We start from the raw sequence: 26,434 nt of genomic DNA, 5'->3' as shown, positions 1-26,434 counted from the left end.
ATAAAAGAATTCTGACAACACATTAAATGTTAAGAATGTCTATTCATCAAATCACATCAAAAAAATAGTGCAATGACAAGCCACATGCTGCTAACAAACAAGTGACAGACAATTATCAAGACAAGCTAGGTTACCCTACATTCACAAACAATATCCAAATTATCACTTAAAACAAAAAAAGATTTATTTCTTACATCACAGGCTGACAAGAGTCATTGCTTATTATAATTACCCAGGAGTCAGGCTGACAGAAGGTTCATATTAATAAATGCTTCCACAATCACTGATATATAGAAAGGGGATGTGGCAAATTGTGTACTGGCTGTTAAACATTCTGTGTGTATACGACTTTCACTGTCCAAAGTAATTCACAGGGCCACATCTAACTTCAAAGGAGATAGAGTAAAATTCTAATATGTGCCCAGAAACCAGGAGAGGCAGAAGACAGAAGAGCTCTAACAAATTGGCAACTAGAATAAATAAGGAACTCTTTCAAAAAATAATAAAAAGATAAAAAGCCCCAAGAGGAAGACAGGCAAAAGAAATTGGCTGAAAATGCCAAAATGAGCCATGCACACATTGTTCTTAAACATTATTAAGTATTTGAATTATGTACTCCCTCTGAAATTCTTACATAAAATTGTACTCCAGAATTTCCCTCTGAATACAAAATGAAATGGAAAAAACTAGCAATTGAAATAGTCAAAGTATTTATTATTTTTTATCTTGGAAACATGCCTGTAATGCATTAGTTGTATCTTCATGGATATATACAAGAGGAGATCTCTGTCTCTGCAATCTCTTAGCAATTGCCTGTGATGTGCATCACATTCTCGCTTAATGCTTATTTAATAAGAAAAGTGTGTTCATTCTCTTCTAAAACACAGTAGTCACATAGAACTGAACAAGGGAAGAGGAAATAACACCAAAACTAATATCCATAAGAAAAAAAATACAAAATGTTTGTTCTTCAGGGCTTATTGGTTCTGTAACAAGGGTTCCTTAGAGCACTTAGTCAACTTATATGGAGGGCAAAAGTGCCAATGCCTTTGTTTTTCTAATGGTAAATTATCTCTCAAATATGATAGTACTGGTGTGTTTCTTCTTTAATAATAGCATGAAGAATAATAATTCAAGAAAAAAGTAATAGTTAGAACTGTTTTTAGAAATCACTTGAATGTGGGATTCAGCTAAATCAGTACTTACAAATACTGGCCTTGGGGCGCCTGGGTGGTTCAGTCAGTTGAGCTTCTGACTTGATTTCGGCTCAAGTAATGATCCCAGGATCGGGAGATAGAGCTCCGCACCTCAGGCTCTGCACTGAGCATTAAGCCTGCTTAGGATTCTTTCTCTCTCTCTCCCTCTGCCTCTCTCCCCCATTCACACTCACACTTTCTCTCAAATAAATAAAATGAAAAAAAGTATATATATAAAAAAGAAATATTGGCTTCAAATGCCAAATATTAGAAAAAGAAAAGCTGAAAATCAATGATCTAAGCTTCCACTTTAAAAATTTTTTTTAAATGTTTTTATTTATTTTTGAGAGAGAGTGAGAGAGTGAGAGCATGGGCAAGTGGAGGAGGGGCAGAGAGAGGGAGAGAGAGAAACAGAATCCGAAGCAGGCTCCAGGCTCGGAGCCGTCAGTACAGAGCCCAACGTGGGGCTCAAACTCATGAACGACAAGATCATAACCTGAGCCGAAGTTGTATGCTTAACTGACTGAGCCAACCACACGCCCTTAAGCTTCCATTTCAAGAAGCTAGAAAAAGAGCGGCAAATCAAACTTTAAGAGAAAATAAGGAAATAATAAAGATTGAAGTGGAAATCAGTACAAAAGAAAACAAATGTTGATAAAGAAAAATCAACAAAGCCACAATTTGGGTTCTTTGAAAAGAGCAGTAAGAGACAAACCCTTAGCAAAACTGATCAAGACAAATTACATGTTATTTCCTAATAACAGGGAATAGATTAAGCCTTGGGTTTGTCTCTGGTCATGGTGCTTTTATTGGATAGTAGCACATATTAATAAAAGTAAGTAAGTAATAAAAGTCTTCCTGAAGACTGAATTCCAAGAAAGGTCAGCTAGCCTCACATTCACTCAACTTCAAGTTACTTTAAATTGGGTACTCCCAAATAAATATTCTAGTATTAAAAAAGGATAGAGGGAAGAGAATGGAAAATGGAGCAGACCAAATCAATGTATCACCACTACTGAAAAATTTACTCGAAGTAAGTAATCTACCAAGAACAGGTCAGAAAAACCATTCATAAGAACAGATCAACATTTACTGTAACTAACTCCTACCCTAAAATTCTCACTTAACTTAAATAAACAATGACTTCATAGTCCTGCCATCTAAATTTTGCCAATTTGGAGACTCTATTATAGATAGTATAACATGTGAAAGATCTATACTCAAAGAAAACCAAAGAGGACAATTATCTTCATCAAGCCCTTTTGAATCAGTTTCAAAAAGAACTGTAAGTCATGGTTTCTTAAACTTGTCCCTTGAAGTATCTCTAAAGGCAAAGGAGGATGAACTGAAATTCCCTAGGAAGGACTTACTAAAATCAGCACAGCAAGGGCTCAAGTAGCTATGAAGGCTAATAGTTTATCATAAAATTTTGTGAGAATTTTATATTCCACTCCAAAAATATATAAATAATGCTTTTTCCTCCCAAATCTTCATACCATATCTAACCTGTTACTGCTCAAACACATGATTGGCAGCTATCTAAATCCAGATGCAAGTACAGGAACAAGTTTTCTTTACTACAAATTGGTAGCATTTATAGGATTACTCAAGTCTTGTGAATCAAATTATTTGTTCATGGATAATTTTTAAATAGAACCACTTCATATTAATCACCATAATTACAACTGCCAACTCAGTTACATAGGAAAATCTGTGTTTACATTAAATGCCCAAATATCTGAAAATGCATATTGTAAATTTTAGGAGCTTTCTTTCATCATGAGGTAGAAGTAAACAGTATTACTGACAAATTCATAAATTGATACATAATTTCAGAGTTTGAGATCAAAACTAACAAACAGTTCATGTTCTCAGACTAGCTTGAGAAATTTTCATAAGGGCAATTGACTCATATTCCTGAATAACTTATCCTCTTTATCTTCATAATCAGGGTAATTTACTTAATGAACAAAAAGATTTACTAAAAAAGCAATTCGTAACAGGCCATAATAGAAGCACCTAAAATGGAATATGGCAAAGGGAATTATATAGGGCCAAAAAAGCAAATAAATACAATCAAATCAATCACACATGATGCGCTGAATCTCTTGGCAAAGACAATCTCCAGAAATTTGATGAGAATAATACAAAACACCTAAAATAAAATTTCCCTATAACACATAATTGTTTCAATAGAGACGACTTTGCTTAAAGCACTAAATATTTTTACTTAGATTTGGTATCAAGCATAGGAAAAAGAGAGCATATATTTGAATAATGTACGTTACTAAACTTTTTTATGTACCTGCAACTATAAAATAGCCTGAGTTCCACTTTAAGGATTTCTCAAAGGGTTACATGCTCTCTATAGATACCAACGTCCTACTATTATAAAATAGTCCCCTTGCGAGAGTATGAAATAAAATGGCTGCAGAGTGCGATCTGAATTCTAATTTAAACAAATAGTACTATTCAATAAAGGAGAGGCTGGGGAGTAGTTAAGAGCTCAGATAAGTGTAAATATTATAAAACTGAAATAATTATACATAAGGGACATATTCTTAATTACATTTTTATTCTCTTAGTTTTCATTTTATTCTCAATGCAGATGTCAGCATATCTATGAAAAAAAATCTGATAAACCACAACTTTCCTTTCATTGTTCAAGAACTGTAACTGTCTCCCTGTTAATACTTATAGTACTAAAAAAAATATTACTGTAAAATGTGCATTTTATACTTTTCCTTAAAATATTACATATTGTCAGTATTGCCTAGAAATTGTATACTAGGACAAACAGAATTTTGCATGAAACATACATATAATTTTAATTAACATTAAGAAAATACTAAAAGTATCCCAAGCCCTAATAATCCACATCTATCAGTTTATTTTCATACTTCTTTGCACTAATTATAGGCAGGGTCAAGAAGTAAATGCTAGCCACGAAAACAGAGGGTCATGTGTTTTAACAAAGGGCTCATAAACCAAGGGGAAAGCACTAAAGAATGTTCTTCAGCCACGTCCCTGTCATATGCTACCTCCCTGCCTTCATGTGCTGTACAGAAAATTATAAATAAGATCATATCTGTGGCCAGTGAATTTCTATGTAGGAAAGTTCTCTCATGTACATTCTGTCATCATTCACTAATGCAATGCCCTGTGATAAAATCTGGCCATACCAAATAAATCCTGGCTTCCCATCTTGAGAGAATGGAAAAAGGTACATGAACAATTAATTACAATACCTGTTTGAAAACCGGAAAATAGAAGCTTAAAATGAAGTATAAAAGAGAGAGAAAAGAGATTTTATATGTGATCAAAGAACAAATCAGAAAGCCTCATGGGGGTGGTATCTGAGATGAGTCTTAAAAGAACTACTAAGAGTCTGCCAGACAGGGAAGATACAACACATTAAGAAAAATAAGACAATTTGCTAACACGTATTTTGTTCTCACTAATCATCATTATCTTCCATTAAGGGACAAATTGTTTCTGCTAGAAATACACTAACAAAAACACGATAATAGAAATAGGGGCTCAGTCAGTTGAGCATCTGACTTTGGCTCAGGTCATGATCTCACAGTTCATGGGTTTGAGCCCCACATTGCACTTTGCACTGCCCACGTGAAGAATGCTTCAGGTTATCTGTCTCATTCTCTCTCTGCGCCTCCCCTCTCATGCACTCTGTCTCTCAAAAATAAATGAACATTTAAAAACAAGAAAGAGAAATAAAAGACATTAAAACAACAATAATCTCTGTCATCAAAAGAACATTTTGAAGAGTCCATTTTATGTAACTTTGTCATTTATTTTTGTTTTTTTAAATTTGGTGATATTTTTATTATTCATTTTTATTTTTATTAATTTTTTTTAAGTACCACAAATCCTGCAGTGAAAAGGTATCTTTTTCTCTAATGGAACAATAAAGGAACAAAAAAATGCAAGAAAAAAATGTTTAAGCGGTATAGAGTTAGGGAAGAAGTATATTTCTTATCTTGATCCACTGAACATTTGAAATTATTTTAGAAAAAAATTTTTTAACATTTATTTATTTTTGAGAGACAGAGAACGAGCAGGGGAAGGGCAGAGAGAGAGACAGGGAGACACAGAATCTGAAGCAGGCTCCAGGTTCTGAGCTGTCAGCACAGAGCCTGACATGGGGGCTCTAACCCACTTACCAAGAGATCAGGACCTGAGCTGAAGCTGGATGCTTTATCAATGGAGCCACCCAGGCACCCCCAAAAAACATTTTAAGTAAGTAAACAATACATACTAAATTTGTAAAATTTAGTTAGCTTAAAGTTTTCAGAGTAATATATGTAAAAGAAGAAAAATATAAGAGTTTTTAAAAATTCTTAAATTTGGGTCATAAGCATATTTCTTGCCAAAAGAAGAAAGGTAAAAGTGCACCTGTATAAGTGAAAATTTGTGTTATTAAAAACAGATCAGGAAAGGCCACCTATCCTCATGGCAGTTGGCTGAAATAGCATGGCTTCACTGTCAGACTAAAGTCAACAAAAACATCTCAACATCCACCAGTTTAAAATATGACCTGTGACAGGCTTCATGGTCACTTTAAGATTGTTGATAAGCCAAATCACAGCCATGTTTTCTAAATGATATCCTGAAACGCTATTCATCAACTATAAAGAGTATTAAATATGAATAAAAGATATCCCATCACATGGGTGTAGGTTTGGGAATGCATATCACACAGATACACTCATGCTGGTGAAGGGAGGGAAGTTAACTCTTTAAATTTCAAGGACAAATGCAAGAAGGAGAAATTTTAGGTAGCTTCTGTGAAAAGCAGGCCTAGATAGAAACATTACAAGCGACTTCAGACAATTTGAATGTATGTCATGAATGATCATGACAATGAAATATAAAGTTCACCTAATGTGTAATTCTGCTGATAATCCTGATGACAGAAAAAAACAAAGGTGCAAACAAGAATCATCATAGGCAACAGTACCATATGATGTGAGGATCTTATCTATGTATTCCTAAGGAGGTCATAATGAAAACATAGATGGAAAACAGCAACACCAAATGAGTCAATCTGGCTTAACTGGTTTGTAGCACAGAATTGGGGACGTTTACTTTGAATAGTTTTTTTTTTTTTTTTTTTTTAAGTTTATTTTTGAGAGACAGAGAGACAGAGAGCAAGCATGTGGGGGTAGGGCAGAGAGAGAGGGAAAGTGATGATCCAAAGCGGGCTCCGTGCTGACAGCAGAGAGCTGATGTGGGGGTCGAGCTCACCAACAGTGAGATCATGACCTGAGCTGAAGTCAGACGCTTAACTGAGTGAGCCATCCAGGCACCCCACTTTGAACAGTTTTATTAGGCAGTCAGAAATAAGATGTCACAATGAATGGCTCTATAGGTACAGTAAACCATGAAAAATGAAAAGAGATACTCATAAGAATAAATATTAACATTTTGTGGAGATTAAACTGATTTAAATGATATTTACTTAATAGCAGTTATTTAACTAATAATTTTATCAAATAGAAATCCCATTCAATAAAAATGAAAATGTAAAATTCAAGGGAAGCCTAAATCTGGAAATTCATAAACATAAGAGGCAAGTGATAGTTTACTAAATAATATGCCAACAGCAATGACCTGGCTTTTAAAATTACATTCTTAACTAAGAACATCTTCCAAAATAAAGGCAAAGTTCATGAATAGCTGTAGACAAAAAGCATATCTAGATTAACGTGGAATACTTAGTGGACCACAGGAGAAGAGAACAGATGGACATCTCTGCAATACAGGATGCCTACGGTGCCATACTGCATTACAAGTCCATTAAACATCTGTGCCCAACTATGTAGGGTATATTCCTTTTTTGTCCATCCTTGTTGAAAATACTTTTAAAAATGGACAAAAAAATGTAAGCTGTGGCTCAAAATTGTGTTTTTTTCTAGATTTTTGCATCCTTACCACTATATGTAAGAAAAAAAAATCAAAGACAGGGTTCTATGCAGTATATTTTAATTTTAAAATGCTGGTTCATGAAAATGTGGCTTTAAAATGCATTTAAAACAGTCAGCCATTTACCATTTGCCCCTCATTTCAGCCCAAGTAGGAATATGTGAAAAATGTTGGATATTTTAGAAAGCATACCCGCTCCTTGTTTCATTACATACTTGGAATTTTCCAGCTACTCAACTCAGAAATCCTATTAGAAGTACCCAAGTTAGGAGGGAGTTTACAGGATTTAGAAGGTACTATAAATGATATTGCCAATCCACAAAGTTGTCTCAAAACTTTCCAGCACAAGCCTACTTAAAAAGCTTAATGCAAATCTCACTAGAGAAATAAGGCCGTCCAAAGTTGATTGCCTTAGAATAACTGCCGTAAATTAGTGTCTAATGCTCCACCCAATGCAATTAACACAATCTGCTAGACTTCAGTTCCACTGATGCTTAAAAGGAGGGTAGACAGTACGATAATGCAAACTCAAGTTACACCGTGGTGAAGAGGAATAAGGAAAGTTCTTACTTAATTAACATTTCCTGAATACACTGATTTACTTCCCTGAGTGAAGGGCTTCTGAAAGCAAGTGGTCCCAAACAACTGGCTTACATTTTAGGTTCTATTGACTGACTATTATTTGTGTTACAAACACAAAGAGATTACACCTGACCAATCTTCCAAAATGAAAGGTACCCTTTACATCAATTAGAGTCTAGGAGAGCAGAAACCACAGGCTATGAAAATAGAGAAAAATTAACGCAGGAAGTTGGTTACACAAACGAAGTCATCAAGAAGGAAGTGAGACAACTGGACATCAATGACACCAGGAAATAACTAACACTCCTAGGCTAGAGAGATGGAAGGAAAAAGCAGTGCTGCAAGAGTCCAGGGTGAGTCATACAGTGGACACTGGGATTATGACATACCTGTCCAGTGGGAATTGAAGTCACAAGAGAAATAGCTTCTGTCAGCAATATAACTAGAGGCGAACAGAAGCAGAGAAATGCCCTGGCTTCTCCCTTTCTGAAATCTTCCATGTTTCCCAAACACTGTGGAAGATAGCTGTCCCTGAAGCCTAGAAACTGCGGCCTGCAGTGTTAGTCCTCATTCAGTACAGAAGCAAGAGAAGAGTGTAAAATGCATCTGAGGGCAAACAAGTCCAAGACCAGTATACCTTTTCAAGAAAATTCATATTGTAAATGTGACGATCTTATAAGTTCACTCAGTCAAGCCAATTTTTTGTTATTATGCCAACAGGCTCTAAGATTTTAACTGAATATTAATATTTCTAGATCATCTTTTCAGATTTTAAAATGAAAATCCCTAGAATATCAGTATCTATAACTAAAATTCTGCTAGGTAGGGCAAGAATTATTCAAATAGTTATAGCCAGATATATAAAAAATGTTCAACTGAGGGGACAAGAATTTTAGTAAAGTCTGTCTTTTAGTTTGCTTATAGCCTAATTTAGAATAATTTAAGAGATGCATTTTCTAAGAAAAATAAAACGGTCCTTGGAAAAATAAGGATGTCAGCCAACATTTAGTATACAGTATTTTAAATTATTGCTGTGTAACTGTCTCTAATGTGCTTTCTCCAAAGAACCTTTTTGTTATCCTTAAAGAGATGCTGGGTTTTTATTTATGTTTTAAAATATTTTTGTATTCTATACCTTGAGGTTTAATTTATTTGAGAGAGAGAGAGAAAGAGAAGAGAAAGCAAGCACGAGTGGGGAAGGGGCAGAGGGAGAGGATCTTAAGTAGGCTCCACATTCAGTGCAGAGCACCTTCAAGGGCTTGATCAAGATGTGAGCAGAAATCAAGAGTTGGACACAACCCACTGAGCCATCCAAGCCCTAGCACACCTTGGATTTTTAATTATATGAACTAAATCCATACCTTTTTATTCGGTTCATTAAAAAAAATCAGTGTTGATACAAATCCTTTACTGTAAGACACTATGATTAAGAATTATTAAAAGCCGGGGCGTCTAGGTGGCTCAGTTGGTTAAGTGTCCGACTTTGGCTCAGGTCATGATCTCATGATTCGTGAGTTCGAGCCCTGTGTCGAGCCCAGCTCGGTGCTGACAGCTTGGAGCCTGAAGACCGCTTCCAGATTCTGTGTCTCCCTCTCTCTCTGCCCCTCCTCTGCTCATGCTCTGTCTCTGTCTCTCAAAAATAAATAAATGTTAAAAAAAAAAAAAAGAATTATTAAAAGCCAATGCTAGGATAAAAAAATTAATATACTTTTTCATGTACAAAAGAGTAACTACCAACAACAGTGACCATCACTGACTCGAGTGAAATTTACTAATACATTAAATCTGCACATTTCAAAAGCTCCCCGAAATTCCTGCTAAAATATTGCTATAATTGTTACTGTTTATTCAAAATTTATACATAATTATAAATCAAAATGAATTCTTTTCAAAATTTTTAGATAAATTGATTTAGTGAAAATATATGTATCATATAATTTTTAAGTCTTAAAACCTCTCCAAATGGTTAGGAAATCTTTATCTATAAATACTAACTTGTCTTCATCAAATTGGCATATCAACAAGTCAAATCACCTGTTAAATACCATTAGTTTCACTTTATATACCTTTAAAAATAAACATTCTGTGCTTAACTTACAATTTCAAAAGCAAATTCTAAAGCTATATGACGTATCTTGATATTATTATCTTAATAATGCTAATAAGTTCTATTTTTTTGTGATAAAGAACACTGATTACATGACCAGACATAAGAAAGCACATTCAGTATGACAGCAATAGTGGCAACATCTTGTTAATTTTGATGAAACAGCACAAGTTATTACTAGTCCTCAGAGGCTTTTTAGCAAACATATCACGTCTTTACAAATTTAGAAAGTAGAAAAACAATAATTCTTTATAATGATTTTACAAGTAAAGAAGCTAATTTTCTCTTTTTAAAAAGATTATGAATGGTCAGTAAACAAGTGCCGTATCAGAATAAACTACCATAAAAAGATTGTAGCTGTTTTTAAAATAATCCCACCACTCTGCCAGTTGTCAAACAGAATTTAATGCAGAAAAACTACTTCCTCCCTGTTTTCTTTTTTTTAAAACCAATAAAAGTAGTTTTTTCTGCAAACGCTTACCATCCACTCAGATATAATAACATCCACTTTTTCTACAGGAAGGCAAACTTCTTCAATCTTTCCTTTAATTAGTATAACAGTATCTTCAAGTTTATTTAGTCTGAAAATTATCACAATGAATTAAATTAGTACATTAAACAGATTCAGAAAACTAGTCAAATTACATAATTTCTTGGCAACTATTCGTATTCAAACTTTGTTTCATATTCAAAGTTTGGTTATTCCCTGGGCATTAGAATTACTTTTGATCACTACATGAATGTCCAAGAATGTTTCTGATTAATATGGCAATACTCTGAACAAATATTTAAAACTATAGCCTGAAAGGAAATTTGAATTTTATCAAGAAGACATGTCAATAAAATTACTGTGTTTTTTTTAAGGGAGGGGAGGAGAGAGACGTATAAACCAGACGACAAAAGTATATTTTAAAGGCAAGTAGTGTGTCACAGTGCAGAAAGAACTAGGAGCCAAAAGCTCTTTCTCTGAACTCCAGATCCTCTAGTAATTGTCAGCTAAGTGGTCTTCACCAATTTTAGTATATGTGCTGCCGAAGCAAGCACTAGGCAATCTTCACCAAATTCTATCATAATCTCCCTAAGCCTGTGTGCTCACATGTAAAAGAGGATGATACTTGCTCTACTTCATAGCCTATTAGGAGAATCAAGGATTTGTGAAAGCAGCACATACATCCTCAGCACATATTTTCTCAAAATATATGCTGCATAAAACCTGAATATCTACTACAATCTTAAATTATTTAACCTTGTCGAGTGATATTCATTAGGTATTTTTATATGCTCGATCTAAGACTAGCATATATTTTTCATCCTCCTTTTGCAATTTGAAATAAACAACAGAGTTAAGGAGATTATTTTAAAAAGCTAAAAGCAAACTACAAAGTTGTTATCTAGTTAAATAAATAAGCTCTCAATCCTCAGAGGATGTACATCTCAATTACAAAGGATTTTTTCTGCTAACAAAGGATAGGGTCTTTCCTCAAACTCATTGACATATTTACATAAAAATTAAATGCATTCATTCTAAGGGTAAATTTTGTTGAATTTTAAAACATAGATACTTGAACGATCACTATCATCAATATATAGAACATTTCTATCTCCTCAAAAATATTCATTAGCACCCCCTTCCCAGAAAATCATCCTGAAGAAGCAACCACTGATTTTCTTTCTTTCACTACATATTAGATTTGTGTTTTGTAGAGTCTCATATAAATGGAATCATAGCAAATGTACCTTTCTGTGTCTGGTTTCTTTCAATAAACATACTTCTTAGATTCATGCATACTTTTGTGTATACCAGTAGTTCATTCTTTATTGTTGCTAAGTAGTATTCCACTGCATGGATAAAACAATTTTGTTTATCCACACGTGGATGGAACTCTGGATTATTTCCAGCTTTGGGCTATAATGAATAATGCTACCACAAACATTGGGTACAAGTAAAATTGTTCCGTCAAATGAAAGTGTCTATGTAGCTTTTAAAGAAACTGTCAATCTGTTTTACAAAGTACATATAAATTTTTAAATTCCGCCAGCAATATATATGTACATTCTTACTGTGTCACATCCTTGTCAGCACTTAGTATTATTAAGCTTTTAGATTTTATCTGTGTGATGAGATCTCATGGTTACCAACTGCATTTTTCTAATGACCAAGCATTTTTTTCATGTGCTTATTGGTCATATTCCCACATCACCTGTTGTTCCAATTTTTTGCCCATTTAAAAAATTGGATCTGCTGTATTCTTATTATTGAATTTTAAGAGTTCTTGACATATTCTAGATAAAAACTCTGTGAGATACATTCATAGTGAATAATTTCTACCATACTGTGGCTTTTTCATTTTTTAAAAAAATTTTATGTTTTATTTTTGAGAGAGAGAGAGAGAGAGAGAGAGAGAGTGCGTGTGAGCGGGGGAGGGGCAGAGAGCGAGAGAGGAGTCACAGGATCCGAAACAGGCTCCAGGCTCTGTGCTGTTAGCACACAGCCCAATGGAGGACCAAACTCATGAACTGGGAGATCATGACCTGAGCCGAAGTTGGCGCTTAACTGACTGAGCCACCCAGACGCCCCAGGCTTTTTCATTTTTTAATGGCATATTTTGAAGAGCTGGTTTTGGATTTTGATGATGACCAATTAACCATTTTTTTTTTTCTTTTGTGGTTCATTTTTGCCTTCACCAAATCTTTTCACCTGTATTTTCTTTTAACATTTTTGTTTCCATTTGAGTTAATTTTTCCATATGCTATCATTTTCATTTTTTCCCCATATCAATACCTATTGATATGGTGTTGGAAATCTCCCACAAGGGATAGTTTCAACTTTCTTGAAGAAAAAGTATCACTAACCCATAGGATTATTTTGGTATCCTTGTCAAAAATCAATTAACCATATATGTGTAGGTTTATTTCTGGACTTTCAATTCCGCCCCACCATTTAGATAAGCATCCTTATGCCAATACAACACTTTCTTGATTACTATAGCTTTTCATTAAGTAATAAAATCTGACAGTGTACATCTTTCAACTTTATTCTTCCTTAAGAAAATTCTTTTGGCTATTCTGGGTCATTTGTGCTTCTATATAAATTTTAGCATCAGCTCTTGGTAATGTAATGTACTTTTCAGTGTTGATATCTTAGACATACTTTGTTAAATTTATTCCTACATGTTTGATGATTTTGGTTGTATTCTAAACAGTGTATATTTTTTAAGTTTCAATTTCTAGTTGTTTGTGGCTACTAATAAAAAGAAGTATAATTAATTTTCATGTTTTGACCTTAAATCCCATGACTGCGATAAAGGTTTTAGTTTTAGCAGTTTTAATGGCTATTTTATAGATGTCTTTAAAAAATATATATTTTACTCATTTCTTTTTATAGTTAACACAGTATTGTATTAGTTTCAGGTGTGCAATATAGTGACTTATTTTATAGATTTCTTAGGACTTTACATGTACATGATCATGTCATCTGGAAGTAATGACAGTTTTACTTCCTTCACATCTTTTATTTCCCTTTCTTGGTTTATCGCACTTATTAGATTCCCTAAGACAACAGTGAATAGAAGTGGTGGGAGTGGACATCCCTTGTTTTGCTTCCAATTATAGGGGGAAAACACTCATTAACTATTATTAAATATGACACTATTTATCTTTACCAGGTGAGAAAGCTCCCTTCTTTCCTAGTTTGCTGAGTTTTCCTTATGAATGATTTTCAAATTCTGACAAATAGTTTTTCTGCATCTATTAAGATGATTCTCTAGTTTTCTTTTCTTTTCTGTTAATATGATAAATTATACTAATTTTCAAATATTATGCCTATCTTGCCTTTCTAGGATTAACTTCACTTGGTCATAGCTTATTATCCTATTTATATATTACTAGATTCCATTTGCTAATTTTTTTATTTAAAATATTTCCACCTCCTAGACTTACCATGCTGATTATTTTGTAACGTATATAAATGTCTAATGTGATTATTTTATAATGTATATAAATCACTAAGTTGTCCACCTGAAACTAATGTAATATTGTATATTAGCTTTTTCAATTAAAAAATGTTTCCATCTATGTTCATACTGGTCTGTGGTTTACTTTTCTTGGAAACTCTGTTCAGCTTTAGTATCACTGTGATGCCAGCCTTATAAAATATGTTGCAAAAGATTCTGTCCACTTCTAACAGTTTAGTATTACTTCTTCATTAAATGTTATGTTTGTTATTTGGGACTGGAGTTTAATTTGTGGGAAGGATTATAACTACCAACTCATTTTCTTTACTAGATCTAGAGATATTCAGAATTTCTAGTTTTTCTTTAATCAATTTTGATAACTTTCATTTTTCAGACAATTTCTCCATTTTAAACTGTCATATTTATTGGCATAAAGGTGTTCATAATATTCCTCTATTATTCTTTTTATCTATAGGATCTGTAGAGATTTCCCCTTCAGTCCTAATATTGGTAATTTGTATCTTCCCTTTTCTTGTTAATTCTAGTTAAAAGTTTATCAATTCTTTTTTAAATTAACTTTGTATTCATTTCATTAATTTTCTCTATTGTTTTGTACTGCACTGATTTCTGTTCTTTACCTTTTTTCTCAGGTACATTTAACTTTTCTTTTTCTCTACCATATCTTTTCAAAAATTTTAAAAGTTTTTTTTTTATTTTAGAGAGAGAGAGACAGGGAGAGCACAAGAGTGTGCATGAGCAGGGGAAAAAGGCAGAGGAAGAGAAAATCTTAAGCAGACTCCATGCTCAGTGCGGACCCTGACACGGGGCTTGATCCCATAATCCTGGGATCATGACCTACGCTGAAATCAAGAGTCAGACACTCAACCGAGCCACCCAGGTGCTCCTCTACCATATCTTAAGATGGAAGCTTGGGTCATGGATTTTATTTATTTATATATTTTTAATGTTTATTATTTTTGAGAGAGAGAGAGAGAGAAGCAGGGAAGCGACAGAGAGAGAGGGAGACACAGAATCGGAAGCAGGCTCCAGGCTCTGAGCGGTCAGCACAGAGCCCCACGTGGGGCTCGAACTCACAGACCACTAGATCATGACCTGACCTGAAGTCGGCCAGTTAACAAACAGAGCCACCCAAGCAATGGGTCATGGATTTTAAATGTTTGTTTGTTTGTTTCCCAACATAAGCATTTAAAACCATAAGAGACTCTTAAAAACTGAGAATAAACTGAGGGTTGATGGGGGGTGGGAGGGAGAGGAAAGTCAGTGATGGGCACTGAGGAGGGCACCTGTTGGGATGAGCACCGGGTGTTGTATGGAAACCAATTTGATAGTAAATTTCATATTAAAAAAAAACTTTAGATTTCCTTCTGAGTATGGCATTAGCTGTTTACCACAAATTTTGATACACTGTGCTTTTAGTTCAGTTCAAAATATTTTCTAAAATCTTTCCCTTGTTACTTCTTCTTTCAACCATGGGTTACTCAGAAGTATGTTATTTGCTGAATATTTTGGAATATACCAGATATCTTTGTTATGGATTTATAATTTAATTTCAGTAAGCTCAGAAGCTCTGTAAGGTTTAAATATTTTTCAACTTACTGAGACTTCTTTTATTGTCCTACAAGTAATCTATCTTGATGAATATTCTATGTACACTTAAAAAGTGCTATTTTTGGATAAAGTGTTATATAAATGTCAATTAGGTCTTCCATACTGCTATTAATTTTGTATCTAACTTGTTTTACCAATTATTGACAGAAAAGTATTGATATCTCCTAGCATGATTATAAACTTGTCTATTTCCCCTTTAATTTGTTTTTGCTTCCTGTATTCTAAAGACTTTATTAGATGATTATAGGTTTAGTATTATTATATATTCTTGATTATTTGATTCCTTTATAATTATAAAATATCCTTCTTTATTCCTGATAATGTTTCCTTTGTATGATATTTATATATTCACTTCAACTTTTTAAATGATTTTGTGTTTTCGTAACATATCTTTCTCCATTCTTTTACTTTCAGCCTATGGTATTTTTATATTTAGACTGGATTTTTTTGAAGACAAAAAACAGATGGGTCTTACTTTTTATCTGGTCTAATGATCTCCTTTAACTGGATTTTTAGAACAAGGATTGGAAAATTATGGCCTTTTTCTCTAGCCTATGACCATTTTTGTGCAGTCTGAGGGCTTAAGCACTGTAAAGAAAGAGGAAGCATCAGCAGCACAAGTGACAAAGACCACAGATGTCCCACAAAGTTTAAAATATTTACTATTTGGCCATTTACAGAAAAAGCAAGCCAACACTTGCTTTAGAACACTACAGAGGGGCGCCTGGGTGGCTCAGTCAGTTAAGTGTCTGACTCTTGATTTCGGCTTGGGTCATGATCTCGTGGTCTCATGAGTTTGAGCCCCACATAGGCTCTGCACTGACAGCATGGAGTCTGCTTGAGATTCTCCCTTTTTCGCTCCCCCTCCCCCACTGGCTCTCTCCCTCCCTCTCTCAAAATAAATAAACTTCAAGAAAAAAAAACACTACAGAAGCATAGCTGGACAAAGAATAATGAGAACATCTAGAATAGAATTAAATGAGGTTGCAGAAAGAGAAGAAATAAAAGGAACAGAAAAATATTTGAAGAGATAAAGGATGAGAATTTTCCAGAACTGATAAAAAGAATGAAGCCACAGGCAAATCCAAAGAATCTCCAAAAGACTATTTTTTTTAGATCCATATATTACATAATGTACAACTCCAAAAAAATCAAACAAAGAAAAAGCCTTCAACAAAGACAGATTACTTCCAATAAAATAACAATTACTGTGACAGGTGACTTCTTAATAACCAAAGCAGAAGCCAGAAGGCAATGAAATGATATTACCAAAGAGCAAAGGTGGGCAAACTTTTTATTAAACTGCCAAATAATAAATATTTTAGACTTGCAGACCATATGGTTTCTGCTGCAACTATTCAAATGCTATTGCTGGATGAGAACAGCCATAGACAATATGTAAACAAAAGGGTATGGCTGTGTCCTAACTTTATTTACAAAACAAATGGCTGGTCCATGGCTAAAGTTTATTGACTTCCATATTAGTGCATTATCACCACCAACCTAAGGTCTCCATGCAGAGAAAAACACCTCCAAGACAGAGCAAAATACATTTTCGAATGAAATAACATCATTGTTGTTTGGCTATGGCCATAAATGCACAATGAAAAAAATGTTAAAGAATTAGTTCAGGAAGAAGGAAAATGATCCAAGATAGTGAAATATGAAGGAATAAGAAAAGAGGACGGACATATATGGGTGAGTGAATACAAAGGATCAGACTGTGAAATCTAACTCACATGAACCCACAGATTTTATCCAAGGTCAAGCTTTACAAACAATTTTAAAAATAGGGGCAATTAAATGGTCCAGAGTAATTAGGGAGAAGTCTGGGACATTAAAGATAAAGGCGGCTGCTTAGGTCTTTCCTTCTCTGTGTCAGGCATGTACTCTGTCACCCAGAGTAGACATGGTCTTTAAGTAAGAGGCTCCTCTCCATGTACCAGATCGCTCCCTACTTGTGAATCTCTTGATTGCCAATGTCTTTGAAATTATTAATGAAGCTTAATACTGGGTAACATCCCTGGGTAATCAGGTTTGTGGGAGTCTGACTGGAAAATCTGTTAGCTCAGGGTGATGTTATTAGGAGGACTCTCATACAGATCCATGAATCACAAAGGCTTAGGGCACTTTTTAAAGCCAGAAAAAGGAGGAGACTAAAAAAAAAACAAAAAAAAAAACCAGGAGGATATAGTCCTGGGATGGTTACCTAGACCTCTTTGGTCTGAAACGGGAAAACTTAAGACTCTGACAAACTGGCCACTAGCCTGACAGGGATCAGTAGGCAGAGGGGAAGATAGTGAAAACTTCTATTGTCTAGCTGTTACTAGCATGTTTGATAAATGCCAATCCTTTTAGGGAGGAGATAATGGCAAGAGAAAAAAATATAAGAACAGTTTTTCCTCTCACTGGAAGGCCTTCTTGTGCTTATATGGCTACTCTGGGGAGATGAAATATCCACTAAGAAAGTAATGAACTTAAGGCTATAAGTTATCCCAAAGATACTATAGGTAGGCGGAGGTCAAGGTCAGAGAACGCCTGAGTGCTGAGAGTATTCTGTGAAAGAAATAGCGTATTTCTTGTCTGGTATTTCACAAACACATACCAGAAAAGCCTGGTGAATCATTATTGGCATGGACAATCAGAAGGATGCATCACTTATTTTACATACAACAGAGTATAATTACTTGGGTTGATGATAGATCCATCCCTATGTGGCAACGAACAGGTGCTACAACAGGCAACAAATAAACTGGGTGAAAACTGGTCTACAACTGTGCTTACCTCCAAGAGGGTAACTGCTCTGCCCTCTTCCCAATGCACAGATAGTCCTCTAGAGCAGAAGGAAAACTGTGAGTGCAAATAAACTTAGACTGGCTTTGCAAAAACAATATAATTGAATGCTATTGACAGAGATGATGATAGATGTGGGACTCAGTGACTCTTCATTCTTGACCATTTTATGTAACCTTGATATGTAATCAAGAGGGAGTATGTGATTACCTTATTTAATTACCAAGAATGGGATTGCCTGATGTTCTTGACATACACAAAAGAAAGGGAGCATCAGTAAGAGAAAAAAAAGATGGAAGAAACAAACACCAGCTCACTGAGAAAAGTAGTTTAAATGGCTTTTGAAAAACAGTGGAGGAATTAGATGAGGTCTTCATTGAGGAGTTATTAACAAACTTTGTACAGGATGGTTCAAATCATGGTAGGGTTGTTAGGGTCTTTACAGGCTTATTCTTAGCAGAAATTATTCCAGAAAATGTTATAATGTTACAGATACAGAATGTTACAGAAATGTAAGGCAATGAGATAGTGACCAAGGTCAGAAGGTAGACTGGGGAAGAAGTTAAAACAGCTGACTCATGACTCATGCACAGTGTTTACCGGGGGATATTCATCCCCTGGGTGAATTTTCCATTAAAAGTGACTTAATGTCCTTGCATTGTCTGGGAGTCTAGAAATATTAACAATATACTTTGATATATTTTAATTTTTAATGTCTAAGTATTTTATGTTCCTTATAAAATGGATTTTTATGTATTAATTGTGTATTCAGCACCTTGATAATTTTATTATTGGAATTATTTATAGTTTATTTCTGAAGTTCATATTTGCAAACATATTGTTAATGAGTAAGGATAGTTTTCTCTCTTCATTTCCAATTCTTATAGCTTTCTTTTTATTGCCTTGCTGTACTGGGATCTTCTTTACAGTATTAAATTGAAGAGGTGATGGCAGTTATCTCTGGCCTGTTCCTGAACTTAAAGCAAATGCTTTCAAAGCTTCATCAAGATATTGGCTGTAGATTTCTTTTTGTTTGTTTGTGTGTTTTGAGATACTATATATCATGTTAGAACATTCATTTTTAGCTCTAGTTTCCTAAGAATTTTAATACATTGATGTACTGAGTGGACATGGAATCTTATCAAACCTTTTTTTCTGTATCTGTTGAGATGATCTCAATAGATTGTTCTGGTTGATTTTCTTGTACTTAACCAACCTTGTATTCCTGGGATAAACTTTACCTTCCAATATATTGCTCAATTAGTTTTCTAACATTTTGATGAAGATTTTTGCATATATGTTCATGAATGAGTAACCTGTAATTTTCTGTTCTATTGCCTCAGTAGAATTTTGGTATAAAGGCTATACTGCCCTCATATATGGATGCTTGATTCCTGACAAAGATGAATGACACTGCAAAGTGGAAAGGAAAGAACAGTCTCTGTCATAAGCAAGACTGGGACAACCAAGTCATATGAAAAGATTATAAAAAAAAGAATAAAACTGGACCCCTACTTCATGCCATATACTAAAACAATGCCCAATACGATGCCTAAATGCAAAAACACCCACAACTATAAAGCATTTACAACAGAATATAAAAGAATATCTCCACTTGATCTTAGCCAAAAGGCCGAGAAGAGATATAAAAGAATATCTCAATAAGGTTTTGTACCCAACTCACAAATAGTGGCCTTAAACAAGAATGTTGCTACGTGAAAACTGAGAACATCAGTACCTCAAGACACTACGAAAGAGTAAAAAGGCAAGCAAGAATGAAAGAAGACATCTGCATTACATAAAACCTATAAATAAATAAAACTTTTAACTATATAAAGATCGCCTACAGATAAATGAGAAAAAGATCCAACTTAACAAAAATATGATAAAGATATAAACAGGTTATTTCACAGAAAAGGAAACTCCAAGGGCCAATATTCACATAAAAAGGTGCTCAGCCTCATTAATAATCACAGAAATGCAAATTTAAATTGCAATGAGGTGCTATAAGACCACCTGGAAAATTTTTTTAACGATAAGACAACGCCAACCAGAACTGTTATGTACAAAAAGTTCGTAACGGAATTGTTCATAATAGATTGGAAAACCCAAAATATGTCCATCAAGAACAGATCAGATAAATTGTGATATATTCATTAGTGGCTTTCTTTACAATAATAAACATGAATGAACTACGGTTAGACATAACATGAATGAACACTAAAAATAATGTTGAGCAAAACAAGCTAGACAAAAAGAATGCCTGACATATCATTTCATTTATTTAAAAATCAAAGTTTAGTAAACTAAACTATCTTAAATGGATGGCCATATAAGTGGCTAAAGTGTAAAGCAAACAAAGTGATTACCATCAAAGTCAGGACAGGAGTAACCTTAATCAGGATGGGCAGCATCTGACTAAAAAAGGGCAATACAGGTGCGTGGGATTCAAAAGTGAGGTAATATTCTATTTCTTATTATTTTGTGCATACTTATGCATATTATAACATTACTTATGGTTTATGAGCTTTTAATATGTATGTTATATTTCACACAAAAGTAAAAGAAAAGGATGCTTCCATCATATTTAGGTTTTATCAAAGAAATAGTTAATAAAATCCTTCTTAATAGAACTGCTGTAGTTGCTTACTATTTACTGAAATATTTATTAAGGCTCTAAGAATTACAAACACTTCAAAGGAAACAAAAAGTGAGCTTCTTAAAAGAGCAAAATGTTCCCATTGCCTAGAAATACCTTCGGAATGCTAATGCTGAAACAAGATGTGTTTTGTAAGAGGCCATCTGCTCAGGCTGTTTATTGTCTGCTACAAGTCATAATCCTACTTGCATCAGTAATTACTTGTTCAAATATAAATATAACAGGAAAGATTAAGGTTTCAGGCAATACACACACACACACACACACACACACACACACACACACACACACACACAAAGGCCATAATTCCCAGTAATTCTGTATTAAACAGCTCAACACAGATATCATTCACACAGATAACCTCTTTCATGGGACTGTTCGTCTTAATCACCACCTGATTTCCCATTCATGAAAAAAACTATACATTTTACTTACTTTTTCTCAAGTGGCTACTCACTAAACCTTTCTTCAGCAAAAAAGCATTCCAATGAATTCTATCTCTAGAATTACTTGCTCAAAAACTAGCATAGCTTTAATCTACAGAAATATAACATTGTAATAAAAAGGGTATTTTAAGTATGTCTCTTAACTAATCCAATAAGCACTGAAATCACCTATTTTTCTGAGTGAAAATTTTGTTAGGAAATAAGACAGGAAAGTATAGTTGTTCTAGCTGAAAAGTAGCAATTTAACTTTTATTTCATGATATAGGAACATGAGCAAGATTAATTCTTAGACTGAGCATGCAGAGATCAAAGACACAGTCCACACACTTAGGAACATGGTCTAAGGGAGACAGAACAGTAAACAGCATAGGGTACCACAGCAGCTTATATAAAAAGCCCTTAAGTGAGAGACATTTGAGTTTAACTAGGAAAAGACAGAGCACCCATGAAGACGTATATGGGTATGGGGATAAGGAAGTGCATACATCTTTGTGTGCACAAACTGCCTCTGTGTCTGTGTGTGTGTGTGTGTGTGTGTGTGTGTGTGTGTGTGTGTGAATGGAAGAGAAATGGCAAATTTGAAGAGCTATAAATAGTTCACAGTATGATTAGAGCAACAAAAGGTATATAGTGACAGGGTTGGGAGATAAAGGTGATATTAAAGAGTCTCGATTTTATTCCAAGACAATAAAGAGTCATTTCAGGATTTTTAAAATGGGAAACATAGGATCAAATGTGTAATGTACTTCTGCAAATGTGACTCAAAGACCTGGTCTAGGTCCAAAGAAGAGCATGGTCTAGTAGAGAAATGGACATGTAAGCAGCATAAAGTATGGTAGTTCATGCAATGAATACCTAGTCAAATAAGTGGCATTTAAAGTTTGTGACAAAATAATTATAAAGTTCCTCTAGAAGAATACATAAGTACTAGAGAAGGGCAGGGAGGGAATACCCTCATATAAAAATACACACGGTATATTACTTTGCTTTCATTTCACTATGACATCCAAGGGCAAATACTTCTCTTTTGTTCCCAAAGCAAACTGACAATAAATTAATATAAAATACAATAAAAAATTTATAAATGCATAAAGATTTTAGAAGGTGATATCAAAAGCAAAGATTCTGATAATTTCATGGGAGAAAAGGGGGGATTAAATTACATTGGTAAATCTGATGGATCCAGTGCTCAGTGCACCTATCAGAGAAAATTAGAGTGGAGGTAGAAGCCATTCTTCACAACACAAACTCCTCGAGTCAAGAGGTATACAAAGTGGAAGTAACAAGAGCCTGAAAAATCAATGGAAGAAAGGGAGCTTCCCCTCCAATCCCATCAGAGACAAAACATATACCAGTTACCTTTATTAAAAAAACCTAATTCTCCATTCATAAATGCAAATAAAAAAACAAGGATTCTCAAACATATGAGACAAAGGGCAGATTAAGTACATCTCATGAAAAATAAACACTACGAGGCTGATCATTTCAAATGCAGGGCCCAGACACAAAGCCAAAATAAAGCTACTCAACGAATTGCATCCCTCCCGAATGTATCATTTGTGATTACAGATGTGCAGCTGTGGAATTACTAACATTGAGAACATTTATTGTTTAAAACGAGAAATAACTCAACTTCTAATACGATGAAAAAAAAAGATGAAAAGAATCATCTGGATTCAAGCAGAGACAATGGGTTTTCAGGTTTGATGATGATTTACCTGGCTTTCATGTTCAATGTTCTGGGTCTTGAAAGTTCATGAATTTATGAATTCATTCATTAAATAAGTATTTAAGTTGAATACCTATTATGTGTCATGTTACCCTTCCAGGTGGTTGGGACACATCAATGAACAAAACAGAGAAAAATTCCTGTCTAACCTTGAGGAGCTGATACTCTGGTAAGCTTCCATTTCTATGTATTTCATCTCCTGTGACCTAAGGCTTTAAAAAGCCTTACCAAAATATCGATAGTGATCTCTCATACTAGGATCACAGGTAATCTTAGTTTCTTTTTTATCCTCTCTTATGTGTTCCCAACACAAAATACATCCTTCCCCCACTGCCCCTTTCCTTTTTACTTAAAGGGGAGGAAAATTGAGCAGGGAAATCAGTCTGGCTCTCCTGGAGACAATGGATGACAGCTGCTGGGAGGCAAAGAGGAAGTACAAATAACCAAGCCAGTTACATGCAGCTGTATTAATTTAGGTGAGAAAAGTAAAAATGTGAATTAAGACAGATTTAAGAACCTCAATGGCAGACAAGGGATGGATCGAGACACATTGGGGATTCTTTTTTTTTTTTTTTTTTTATTTTTGGGACAGAGAGAGACAGAGCATGAACGGGGGAGGGGCAGAGAGAGAGGGAGACACAGAATCGGAAACAGGCTCCAGGCTCCGAGCCATCAGCCCAGAGCCTGACGCGGGGCTCGAACTCACGGACCGCGAGATCGTGACCTGGCTGAAGTCGGACGCTTAACCGACTGCGCCACCCAGGCGCCCCCATTGGGGATTCTTAATCAACAGGACTCTTTCCAATAGGTATGTTGGTAAAAAAGAAGCAAAGGTCAAGTATGAATCCTAGGTTTACAATTTTTACGTGTGAGAAAAGAGTCAATGCAGGTCTATTCCCTTAGTTCTTACTTATCTCTGTAACCATAGCAGTAATTCTCGGCCAAACTCTAACAAAACAACTGAACATTCACATAGTTACTGGGTAATGATACTATTCTATATGCGCAAAGCCATGGACCAAGCTAAACAAGGATGACAGCATGTTTAAAACAAACATGAATGTTCCTGATGGGCACCTGGTGTCTGACATGCATGTACACCATGGCGGGTCACATAGCAGGTGCTCGTGTGATCAGCTCTTTTTGAGAACTACAGACTCTAAGACTCAAGCAAAATTCCTTGGGTAGAGACATCTCACATGTGTCTTTGAGTTTTGCATCCAGAGAGAAAAGTACATTTTGTGTGACTCTTGCAAAGAAAGGATTACCTGGGAGCCTGTACATGACTTATAACTGATAGATATCTTTTTCTTGCTGTCCCTGGACTGTGGCTTTTGCTGTAACAAATCTTAGCTGTGGATACAACTTTATATTAAGCTTTGTTCTTCCAGTGAACCACTGAACTAGCGGGTAGTTGTGAGAGCCCAAGCCAGGAGCACTGAGTGGACAGGAAATTAAGGGTTTAGTGGGGTGGGATAAGAAATGAATTTAGTTTCCTTGTAAAGTGTCTTGATCACGTTCACTACCTTTAGTAGAATTCTGGTTTTTTTTTTTTTTAGCAGCAAATATGTTTTTCACCATTTCAGCCTCATCAGCAGTTCAAAGTTCTCTTCAGCTTTAACTTACTCTTCTATGTTATTTCCATGAAATTTAGAAACAAAATATGAAGGAACATCCCTTACTTCAAGAATTTTTCCTGGTACATTTTGTGATCTTGTTCCAAATCTGACATAGTGGGGTCACCACTATCTTCAAAATCATTATGTTAAATTTGTTCTTCTCAAAGACCTGTACTAAGCATCTACTGTGATTCAGACATTTTGCTAGGTGTTAGGGATAAAAAGATTGAGAAGATATAGCTCCCATCCTAGAATCTAGAGGACACTTACATAAACACGACAACAGATCAAATATTCTCTAGGCTTTTCTTAATGTTTCATTTCTAACAGTATTCTAGATACAGGCAATATAAAAGATTGCATCTTTAATGTCACAGTGAGATTGAAAGTATTGCACTGCAGCTGTACGATGGATCAGCCTTCTCATGAAAGCTCCTCTGCAATAACATTCAGCGTCTGAATAATGAGCTATTCCATGGCTGAGGCAATGAGAAGCCAAAGGCAGCCGGGGTAATGGTAAAAGTATTACCAGAAGCTACCCCTTCTTCCTGAGGGCGAACACAGCATACGACTGTCTGCCACTGAATAGCTTTCCTATCCTTAGGTAAGTTTGTTTCTAAAATGATCATTCACTGCAGAGTTTCAAGTATGACAGTACAGATAAGAAACAATTTCTCATTTCCTCCATGTATCACTTTGAGTTCTATTTGCCCCTGTAATGTAACAGCTCTGAAAACCTATATTTGATTTTATTCAAGTCTGCAACCTCAAAACTGCAAGCCTAACCTTAAGCCCTAATATATACATATATCTATATATTACATATAAGCCCTAATATGTATGTCAGTTTACATTAAAATCAATATTTACTCCATTCTAAACTCATTTCTTTAAAACATGAGGTCTCTCTTTTAAATTAAAAAAAAAAGAGAGATACAAATTATTTTATCATTTTGAACACAATTCAAGGACTGTAAACTAAGTATATTTAAAAGTCATGAAAAATGCATTTACAAGTGTCTCTCTGACTCTTAACAACTGAGAGCAAACTGAGGGTTGATGGGGGTGGGAGGGAGGGGAGGGTGGGTGATGGGTATTGAGGAGGGCACCTTTTGGGATGAGTACTGGGTGTTGTATGGAAACCAATTTGACAATAAATTTCATATATTGAATAAATAAATAAATAAATAAAAGTGTCTCTCTTTTAGAATTTAAAGTACTTTTTTATAGATGTAAGCTTACAGAGTTTTACAGAAATTCTGCTGTGTACACATTTCTGACAAAGAAGCCTCAGAAGAGCCAAAGACAACTCGCAGCCTGCTAACTGGAAGAGCTGTTTTCACTGACTGATGATAGTTCCAGAAAGCCTCAATATACAACACAGACAAATATAAGAGAAGTTGCGAGTAGATTTCAAGGAAAGAGAGTCCGTGCAGAAAAAAAACTGGCCAAATCTGGAAGTTTTATGGCACAGAAGAGTAGAGACTGTGAAAAAATGTAGAAAAGAGAGCTATCATATTTTGGGGGGACAACTACAATAAATGATTATTTTTATTTATTATTATAATATTATTATTATGTTTTTAGATTCTATTTTTTCAAGCATCTCTACACCCAATGTGGGGCTCAAACCTACAACCCTGAGATCAAGGGCCACATGCTCCACTGACTGAACTGAACCCCAAATGATTATTTTAGGCACCCCAAATGATTATTTTAGAAACATAACCAACAAACATAAAATATTATTTGGGGCACTGGTGCCAAGCTAAATATAC

At 34.8% G+C, this 26,434-nt stretch overlaps 1 protein-coding gene across 2 annotated transcripts in view; it reads right to left on the bottom strand.

Moving 5' to 3' along the window:
• Positions 1–26,434, bottom strand: part of PRMT3 (protein arginine methyltransferase 3) — a 140,920-nt gene that overhangs the window by 81,685 nt on the left and 32,801 nt on the right. For both annotated transcript variants that reach the window (XM_042904362.1, XM_042904363.1), the window contains exon 10: positions 10,310–10,409. In XM_042904362.1, the coding sequence (XP_042760296.1) occupies positions 10,310–10,409 (100 nt within the window). The remainder of the gene's footprint in view (positions 1–10,309; positions 10,410–26,434) is intronic.

This window comes from Panthera leo, chromosome D1, assembly GCF_018350215.1.
Source record: "Panthera leo isolate Ple1 chromosome D1, P.leo_Ple1_pat1.1, whole genome shotgun sequence".
Lineage (NCBI taxonomy): Eukaryota > Metazoa > Chordata > Mammalia > Carnivora > Felidae > Panthera > Panthera leo.
This window is presented reverse-complemented; position numbering and strand designations above follow the sequence as displayed.